Below are 10869 nucleotides of genomic sequence, written 5' to 3'. Positions count from 1 at the left end.
AAATTCTATTAATATTCAAATAAATTAACATATCGCACACTAATATAAAGTAGTAATATTTTATTAATATAAATTATATATATATATATATATATGATTGGTTAACAAGCAGATATTTACAATAATTATTGTGTCTGTTACATCTATTTAACATATACATATACATTTAACGTACATTTATATTTTCAAATACGTTGTTTTCAGTTAAAAAAATATCTTTTGTTTTTTGTTTTTTTTTTTCAATGAAATATCACCGTAACATTTTCTTTGTCTGTGTACATATATATAAAATGTAAAAATTAATAATCAAAGAAAATGAAAAGAATAATTATTGAATAATGTTACGGCATGATGAAATAATGTTTTCATCATGATTATCTATTGAAAATAATTCTAAAATTAAAATTATTGTTATTGTAGTACTGTTAATAATAAAGATATAGTTATTAAAACTGTAGTAAAAGTAAGTGAACTTGAGCTATTTGGTTTTTCGGTTGTCGGTGGTGGTGGTGGATTATTTATTTCCGTTAAAGTGCTATTAATGATATCATTATATTGATCGTACCATTTCATATTTCTGTCTGCAGTATCCAAAATTATTACCGAGTCTTTTAAATCGCTGGCTAAAGTAACATTATGTAACTGAAAGAAACATAATATATAAATAAATAAATGTTAATTAATAAATGTTAAATTTTATCAAATAAAATGTGAAATAAACAAATAATTTCTAACCAAAAGTATATCCTTTTCAGAAACAACTCTGCTCGCAAATTCAGTAAGGTAATCCTGTAGGTTTTGCTTAAATTGATGGTTACTGAAAAAAAAAAATAAAAAAGTGAAACATTTGAGTATTATATACATTTTTTACGTATATAATTAATAGATATTAATTTTTCTCTACTATATAATTTAATTAATTATTGAATGACTTACAAAGCTGTCAATTGTTTCAGATTTTTGTCCAAAAATTCAAGAACAACTTGTACACCAATAGGATTATTTGAGTATATTGTTTCGAAAGTCTCGATGAAATACATCTTTAAAGGTTCCACATGAAGTAATTGGTCAAGGAACTTTTTCAAAATTTCTGATGACGATGAACAACCCAAAGAGGAGATCATGTCTGATCTCTCATCATTGCTCAAGTCAGTTTGTGTCATTCCTTTCATGAAAAATCCATACCATTCATCTTCAGTCATATGCCTTGCTGCTGCACATAATGTAACTTTCTTCAAATCTTGAGAAAGACTGTGAATTTACAATTATTAACAACTGATTAGATTGTTTGATTTTTGTTAAATCTTATCTTTATAAATTAGAGATAAAAATAAATCAAATCAAATATATATATACTCACGTAACATTGCTATTTGGATCTAACGCAAGACGAACTTGTTCAACGGCGTAATTTTTGCATTCATCCAATCCAAAAGCACAAGCCCATTTTATGGCGTCCACTCTTAAAAGTTTTGTTAAATAATTTTCTTTCTCACCATCAACATCTGATGTAATGTTAAATAACTGTTGAGCAATTGGCTTGAGATAAACCTAAAACATTCAAAGATACTACGTTAAATTTTCATTCAATAAATGATATTACAAAATAACAAAATAATTCATAATGTATTTAAAAAATATACCAAAAAGTCATTGTATATATCAGTTAAGCCTAATTGTTTGTTCAACGTTGATAAACCATTTAACGCGGCCTTCCAAACGACATAATTTGTTTCTTTCTCAAGGTATCTGACTAATTTCAAAGTTACGTCGTAGTTCAAATATCCGGCTTGGGCCAAATTAAAAGCATCATCGATTAGTTGAGCACGGTTCAAGGGATTTATGGTTGCGAAATCTCCATTTAACAAGTATTTAGATAGGATTATCCATGAGTTAATATCGTAATTGACTCGATAATATCCTTGATAAATAAACAAAATGAGAATATAAAGAACAACAAAATCAGATAAATATTATAAACAATTATTTTTCTTCCGTTAAGCTTACCAGTTTGTTGTACGTTGAAAATAACCCAACCTGCTACGTCGACATCTTCCTTAATAGTTAAATTTTCGCCGGGTTTCAACCAATGTTGAACGGAAGTATCACTGAACGTTGAATTGTCTTTCTGTTGTACATAGTTCAAAGGAATGTACCAAGATTTTTTTTCAGTATCATTTTTTTTGACTAAATAAAATGGTTCTTGTGTTATGGTGATAGATGAATCTTTGTCTTTTCTATCTACGGTCACCGTAATTACTGGATATCCATTTTGACTTGTCCAAGTTTTAAAAACTGTAGGTAGGTCAGTATCTTTCGGCAAATTATCCTTGTTTGCAACTTTTGTGAGAGCTTCAAAAAGTTCTTCCGACGTCACTGATTTAAATTTACTAACAAATAAAAATGTGTTAATTAACAATCATATATATATATATATATTTTCAGGATAATGATAAAAGATTAACAATTAAATCATCTTACTTGGTGTCAAGATAATTTTGTAAACCTTTTTGGAAAATATCCTCTTTGAGAACGTGACTGAACATTCGAATGACAGAAGCACCTGTAATAAATCAATTTTACGTAATAATTAATTCATATAAAATATTGTGGGATTCGTGAGAAAAATTGGATCGCTGCTGGACTGATTAGACCAGGACTCGAACCACGGATCTTTCGCTTTCCAGGCCAACTGCTCTTTTAATCAATTGAGCTATCCAGGGCCCACTGACCAATCTTTCTCACGAATGCTCAATAAGTTTGCCACGGAGTCATTCGTCCCACAATATTATTTTAAATAAATAAATTACCTTTATCGTAAGAAATAGTGTCGAACGAACTGCTAATTTCTTGTTCGGAAGTTTCATCGTAATCCAAAGGCCGTGTTTTATGTTCATAAGCATCATAAGCAAGTGCATTTTGGAGACATTTCACGTTAAATTGATGCATAAAATGCCAATCTTGATTGATCTGTAAAATGTAGATATCAACTGCATTATAATGCATCAATGAAAATAGAATTGTTTTTCAATTATGTCAATTCTTACTTTATTGGCGATTAAGTATTGGAAATAAGTTGCAAAACCTTCGTTGAGCCAAACGTGTTTCCACCATTTAAGAGTCACTAAATTTCCAAACCACTGATGTGCAAGCTCGTGGGCGATTATACTCGCTACTCGTTGTTTATCGATAGTTTTATTTAATTTCTCGTCGTACAAAAGAGATGTTTCTCTATTAATCAAATTGATTAATTAGTATTACAAAGAAAGAAAGAAAGAAAACAACAAAAAATACTTACAAATTATTGAAGATATGATTTTCCTTACCTATACGTCACGAGACCCCAGTTTTCCATTGCAGACGGTTTCAAAGAAGTTAAAGCAATTTGTTGCATCTTTTTATGACCCCCTACACTATAATCAATTCCAGTATAATTCTTCATAGATTGTAATACTTGACCACCAATTTCTGCAGCTGTTTTTGTCATATCCACAACTTCTGGTCTTGAATAAACAATTACATTATCTTTTTCATATTTAGAAAATTTAGTTACCGCGTATGCTACAAGATACGTGGACATTTTTGGAGTTTTTGTGAACGTTGTTTCTTCAATATCTCCTTCGACTTTTATCGATTCTGAATGCATATTTGAAATTGCTTTATATCCTTTATTATATTTTATCTTGATAGAGAAAGTTGCTTTTAGATCTGGTTCATCAAAACATGGGAAAGCATTTCGAGCACCGATTGGTTCAAAGTCTGTCACAACATACCACCTATATGAATTCAATACAAAAGTAAAATTAGTTAATAATAAAAGCAAATACAAAATTTTATAATATTGAATACATATTATTTCATTCATTCATCAATGTGTTTTAGGTTTTTTTTCTTACTGTTCGTTTAATTCTTGATCCATATAAGAACCCTTATAAAATCCTTTACTAACATCACTTATCACTCCTTCATAATCCAATTTCAAAGTATAATTTTTATCTTTTGTGATTGCAGTATCTAATGTCAATGTATTAATGTCTGTGCCTTCTACACGTTCTACCCCAGTTATTTTAATCGGTTTACTCTCATTAGGCTTAGTATTAGGATCAAGTAATTCTGTTTTCGTTAAACTGATTAAGTTTGTAAAATGGAGCTTAATTTCTTTCGTTTCTTTATCTTCAACGTGTAACATTATATTAACGCTTCCAGTATATTTATAATCAGGTTTTTTTAATTGCTCCATGTCTAAAGTCAATGAAATGTCGTAATGTGTTGGTATAACATTTTTAGGTAATCTATATTTAGGCGGAGTTCCCTCATTTTCCGCATAACTGCTTTTATCAACAATTGTTTTCTTCTCATTAAACACTCGATTATTTTCTAATGTATTAACATTTTGTGATGGATACTCAGCCAAAGTTATCACCACGAGCAACGTCATGGACATTAACACTTTTAAAAAAGCCATATTTGATGGAAGGTAGAGTTTCTTACTACTGCAACGATCCAAATTTCGAATTTCTGTCAATTTGATCAAAATTGATTAATTAAATGACATATATATATATATATATTTTTAATGACATTTAATTTATGAAAAATATATATTTGAATTAATATAGAAATTTCTGTAACTTTGTTCGAATTTCTAAGAAGTCTTTCGTTCAATTCTCTCGCGAAATATTTCGTTGCTGTATAACTCGATATAATTTGAAATGTTCATAGAAACGTTTGCTAATAATAATACACGATTGAACGTTGAATTTCTGTTTGTAAATAGATGTAAAATGAATGAAACGATTTATCTTTCGAACGAATTATATAAACACGTAATACTCGTTTATAATTCGAGAACACAATATGAAATGGAAATTTTCTTTGCTTTCACATAACACAATTCACAGTTGTAATTGTTCCCCAAAGTTACAGAATATTTCCTGTATAATTATATATATATATATTTATAAATGTTAAATACACACACAATAGATACAAATATAAAATGTAAGAATAAAATAGTATACCTTTAAGAGAGATAAACGAAAAAAAAAAAGTGAAAAGAGAATTGACGTTAACCGTCCGTTGTTCCTCTTCTCTATGGTTGTTGATCGAAAACCCTATCGGCAAAAATCTTCGTGCTTTATAAACCTGTATCGATGTCACCGTGATATAAATTATGTCGATCCCGTCTTCTAATCTTATCGGATTGGTCGTTCACAGTAGAAGATATTATATTCGTCGAGAGATGATTATTAAGTGTTCTATTTTTTAGGTAACTCGCAAAAAAAAGGTTACTCAAAAATTTCATCAGTGTGATAACGATTAAGAGATAATTTAGATATAATAGAAACCGACCAATGAGAAACGAACGAATAGATAAGAGCACGATTCGATTCGTTGTCTTATCGAAGAAAATCGTTAAAATGTTCATACGTGAAACGTTCAAAAAGTATTCGTCAAGTTTTGTTTTTTTTTCTTATTCATTTATAATAATTAATTTCAATGAAAATTAATTTTATTTCATCTACTATTCGTCAAATTATACAAAATTGAGTTATTGTTTAATAAATAATAAAATATTAAAACAAAAATTTAGAAAAAGGGGAATGCATATATAAATAATTCAATGTAAATTATATTTACAATATAATAGCATACATTGTAGAAAACAAAATATTCCATGGAATAGTACTAGATTGTTTTTTCTTTTTTTTTTTTTTTTACTTGTAATATTCATAGGCATATAATTTTTTTCTTTTTTTATCTGTATCATAGATTAAAAACTGACGTCAGCATTTATTTCTAGGTGTCATTTATCTTCAGATAATATGATTCAATGAATATCGATGTGTTGCAACGGTAAGTAACGAGATTATCAATATCTATATACATACGTATGTATGTTATAAATATTTGGTCTATAAATTACAAATAGATATTGTCATTGTTTATTAAGATTGAAAAAAAAATAATATTGTTACAATACTTTCATGTGTTTTACAAAAGTAATCGATATCAAGAAGAATAAGTAACGTCATGACAGAAAGATTTCAAGTATTAAAATGAAGATAAAGAAATAAAATTTGGATACAAAATTCAGATAGTTAATCTCGAAAGATATACGCGTAGAAAATGATTTTTCTTTTAAGATATTTTCTTCAAATATTTGACACATTTAATAATTTCTATTTATCTAATGTTTATATTAATATTACAATGGTTTAAGTATATATATATATATATATATATATATATATATATATATATATATATATATATTATCGTATATTAGGAAAAAATATTTTATACATAATGTATATATGTTATTATCATATATATCACACATTTACAAATTAGATTAGAGATTTGTGGCAATGATAGGCGCATATTTTTCGACCCACTTTGCATTTTCACCAACAGAAACAATTGCTTTTTTAGCTGCTTTTAATGCTGATCCAAGACGATTCGTATTATTTTCGACGAAATGACTAAGCTATAAAAATCCAATGTCGTACATTATTAATCATGATTCATTACAAATATATTTATCGTATTATTATTAATGATAAATAAGTATTAATAATTACTTTGTTCATTTGTTCCTTAGTTGTCATATTCTCTCCAATAGTATTCAATATTTTACCTAAGAAATCATATCCCCGTCTGTTGGATAAAAATAATAATTATTTTATAGTTATTTTACTGTAATCAAAAATATATATCTACGTTTTAATATATATATATATTCGATACGTACGAATCGATAATGCTTTCGAGATTGTTTTCAACGAATTTTAAAGTATGATCAACGTTCTCTGGATTACCCTTCGTAACAGCATTAACTATCGAAAATCTGTATTGTTTACGAATTTTCGAACTTTGAGTAATCGATACGTTGAGATACCTATCGACAAATTACAATTTGTAAATTATTATTGGTAAACGTGTGTAATCTATTTGACTTGTTGAATGCTACTATGAAACATACTTATTCAATAAAATAGGATTTCGACTACAACCAAGTGCAGACAATAAAAGTTCTTGTTCGATATGTAAATCCGTTTCCAAAAATTTGTTCCACACTTTAAACCAATCATCATCATTCCCATTACGTATACCAATGCAATAAACGAAACTTTTCAAATTTGCCGATATTCTAAATAAAAAAAAATGCCTTTAAAAATCATTTCGATGATTTACGTATTAACGTCACTGCAGTCAAATTCCGATAATACGCCAATTTACACTTTCAATTGTTGCGACAAATCATAGAATAACAAAACTTGATTTAAAATCAAAACACTTTGAAAATTCAAAACATTTTATTTAGAATAAGTAGTCAATCGGATTTCGGTGGAAAATAATCGGGTAGATATAGAATTTAACATAGATTCAAAACAGTCTCTAAACCTGACGAAACCCTGACGGTTGTTGTGTGCAAACAACAAGATTGTTGCATGCGAACAAGATTGCTTTTTATTGGCGCATTAGCGGAATTTTTGCTGCAGTAGCATTAATACGTAAGTACCATCATTTCAAATCATCTTGTCAATGTTTATTCTATTTTTTTTGTTGTTGTTGTATTTTTTACGTTTTATTCGATTCCGATATCCACGAACTAAATAACATTTTCGATGTCTCGAGGCAGTGTACGTTATTGAGAGCACACGCGGTAGATAAAATTATCTCACGTAGAAGTTTCGTTTGTACGTTATCGTGATATAAATTCTCCGTGAATCCTAATAACTTGTATATAGGTAGAATCAGATTTTCGGCATATTTCTAAAAAGAAAAATAAAATCAATTTAAATTCAGGTGATTATCAAAAAATATTATCTCTAGCATGGAATATAATTCATTATAATTGACTACAGACAAACAAACAACAAATATTTCTTCTCTCAACCGTGCTACTTATTTTTCATTTTTATTTTTTTATTCATTTCAGTTACCTGGAATGCTTTATGAACCGTAGATATTTTATTTAGAATTCGATTGAGAAACATGAAATTATTAATAGCTGCGATCCAAGGCTCATAATCTGTTTCTCTTTTAAGATACTTGGACAAGTTAAATGGGATCGAATAATTTATATATCCCGATCTTGCCAGATTAAAAGCATCGTCAAGTAGTGCCGCACGATTCACCGAGGGAACTGAGATAAATTCCTTTGATCTTAGGTGATCAATAAGCATCTTCCAATTGGATTCATCGTAATTGACTCGATAGAATCCGATTTGCTGTACGTTGAAGAGTACCCAGTCGTCGTCACGAAAGTTTGGAATCATCGTCCTCTTATTCTGAGGATTCAACCATAGCTTTGGTCGAGTACTTTGAAAATCAATGATAGACGAGTTAGTTGCGAAGGTCAGAGGTATCCACCATGCTCCAAGTTTTTCGTCATTGTCCTTGATTTTATTTTCATTATCTCGATGTAGATTAAATTTTTCTTGCGATACCAATGTCCAATGTCTCGTGTAGTTACGTTTTACCGTTATCAAAGGATACCCAACTTGGTTTGCCCAAGATTCGAATACGTCCTTGATTGATGGACAATCATTCGTGTTATTTGACAAAGTATCGATAGATCTCTGTAAATAATTATACAAGTTGTTTGGTCTTGCTGCACGATATGACCTAAAATGTAACTTTAAACATTATCTCGATTAATTTATATATATATATATATATACACACATAGAAAATATGTACGCATTTTTATCACGTACATTTCCATTAAATAATAATGCAATCCATTTTGAAAGACGTCTTCACCAATGGCATGATTTAACATTCGAATTACTGAAGCTCCTGTAAATAAAAAATGAAACATTTCATTTGATTTATTGTAAGAGATATTTTAGAAACAAATCAAATAGCAAACTTTCGAATAACCTTTTCTATATGTAACAAAATCTAACATTGCCATAATGCTATTAGGACTTCCAACGTTACGACCATTCATGGATCTATCGTGATTCATAGAATCTAAGAGAAGAGTTGGTTGAACATAATCGACGACAAACATATCCATCATTTTCCATGTTGGTAATACTAAAGATGGTCCAAAATATTGAAAATACGAGGCAAAACCTTCCTTTAACCAAGCGACATCCCAAAATTCTGGCGTTACCAAATTTCCAAACCACGTGTGAGCGTATTCGTGTGCCATAGTTGTCAAACCATTGACTATGTTTCTCATTGGAATTGTTTCGTTTTCAAATAAGACAACAGATTCGCGATAAGTTATCATACCCCAGTTTTCCATAGCGTTGAAATTAAAATCGGCTATGGCAAATTGATCCATCTTTTTAATAGGATTCTCAACTTTCATCCAATCTTGTAATGCTGAATAAATTAACCAGCCTTGATTCAAAGCTAAACTACCATGCGATTGCATGCTATCTCTAGTCCAGATTTTAAAATCTTTCGAAAATTTGGCAAATTCTACCACGTAATCGTGTACCGACCATCCTACGAGATACGTTGACATTCTTGGTGTAGTCATGAACGTTGTTAAACGATAAAATTGATCTCTGTAAATGTTTTTTTTTTTTTTTTTTTTAAATTAATCATCTTGATTAAAACAATACTGTGTTAAAATACTTTATAAATTATTGAAGAAATATTTTTCTTATATACTAACATTTGTTCGATACTTTTGACATTGGTATTACTAGTAACAGTTTGATTAGAATAATGACCAATGGTTATTGTAAATGTTGCTTTGAAATATGGCTCGTCCATACATGGAAATGCTTGACGAGCGTAAGTTGGTGAAAATTGAGTTACACCGATCCATCTAGAAACGATGAAATGTAAAAAAATAAATATATAATTCGATGATAAGATAAACAATATTATCGAACTTACTTCTTTTGTCCATTAACTTCGTAAGAACTTCTATAAAAACCAAACACGTCATCCGCAATTTCTCCCGTAAAAGAAAGTATCAATGTATATCGTCCAATTTCTAAATATTTCACGCATTTGATAATATACAATTGTTTATTTGTATCTGTGTATTGATCGTTGATTGAAATTTTATCAATTTCTTTGTATAGAAAAGTCTTATCTTTGTCTATTCTTAGTTTATTGGTGTGTAGTATTATCGTGTTTGTCTTTACCAATACATCCAACGTTATTCGAACTTCAGCTTCATAGACAAATTCATTTGCAGCTAATTTTGTTAATATTTTTAAATCATAAGATATTGGAATTACATTATTTGGTAATCTGTATATCGATGCATCATCGATGTTTTCCATTGATCGACCATCGTTTTCATTAGACGCAAAATTCAAATCAATAAAAACGAGATAAAGAAGAAAACGTAATATCTTGTTAAAGAAAAAAATTTCTTTTGTTAATTTATTTGAAATATAAATGACCAATCACAATTGATACAAATCATTAGAAAAATCAACTTACCGACATTTCGAAAAGATTAATCTGCTACGTCGTGGTTCAATTAGAAATGAAATTATATTTATTGTGGTGAAGCATTTCTTTATCATGATCAAGACGAACTTTTAATCTTTGGATTATCTATTTTGTCATTTATAAAGTACTTTAAAATATTGATTTATTATCGAATGCTATTGATTTTAAAAATTCAGAACAACTGAGAATGAAAAGAAATATTTACTTCTGATATAAAAGAGATAAAACGATCATTGCAAATTGAGACAAATGCAGACAACTTCTCGAGAAAAATTAAAGCTTAAAGAGTTTAAGAGTTTTAATTATGTTTCTTGGAAAAGTAAATAATTATTCTATATTTGCATAATTATAAATAATTACCATGTATTATATAATATTTTAAAATAAATAATTAGAAATGATCAATATGTTTAGTTCAATCAAATTTTC

At 28.6% G+C, this 10869-nt stretch overlaps 2 protein-coding genes across 2 annotated transcripts; both read right to left on the bottom strand.

Moving 5' to 3' along the window:
- Window positions 1-45: 45 nt before the first annotated feature.
- On the bottom strand, window positions 46-5199 carry LOC149032954 (aminopeptidase N-like). Its single transcript, XM_089171142.1, has 12 exons — window positions 5022-5199; window positions 3897-4518; window positions 3327-3776; window positions 3048-3231; window positions 2811-2970; window positions 2482-2563; window positions 2008-2390; window positions 1644-1921; window positions 1361-1551; window positions 937-1251; window positions 736-817; window positions 46-642 (listed from the first exon to the last, which is right to left on the bottom strand). Exons 2-12 carry the CDS (start codon window positions 4463-4465, stop codon window positions 412-414), a joined length of 2925 nt encoding a protein of 974 aa, XP_089027268.1. The 5' UTR covers window positions 4466-4518; window positions 5022-5199; the 3' UTR covers window positions 46-411.
- A 1084-nt stretch (window positions 5200-6283) lies between these two features.
- Window positions 6284-10548, bottom strand: LOC107070679 (aminopeptidase N). The gene is made up of 11 exons (XM_015329108.2): window positions 10429-10548; window positions 9871-10337; window positions 9644-9799; window positions 8893-9533; window positions 8727-8808; window positions 7950-8634; window positions 7589-7779; window positions 6986-7153; window positions 6755-6901; window positions 6585-6660; window positions 6284-6490 (listed from the first exon to the last, which is right to left on the bottom strand). Exons 1-11 carry the CDS (start codon window positions 10432-10434, stop codon window positions 6356-6358), a joined length of 2754 nt encoding a protein of 917 aa, XP_015184594.2. The 5' UTR covers window positions 10435-10548; the 3' UTR covers window positions 6284-6355.
- Window positions 10549-10869: the final 321 nt, after the last annotated feature.

Source organism: Polistes dominula, unplaced genomic scaffold (assembly GCF_049000335.1).
Source record: "Polistes dominula isolate Pdom_NZ unplaced genomic scaffold, Pdom_raw_medaka contig_31, whole genome shotgun sequence".
Classification (NCBI taxonomy): Eukaryota; Metazoa; Arthropoda; class Insecta; order Hymenoptera; family Vespidae; genus Polistes; species Polistes dominula.
This window is presented reverse-complemented; position numbering and strand designations above follow the sequence as displayed.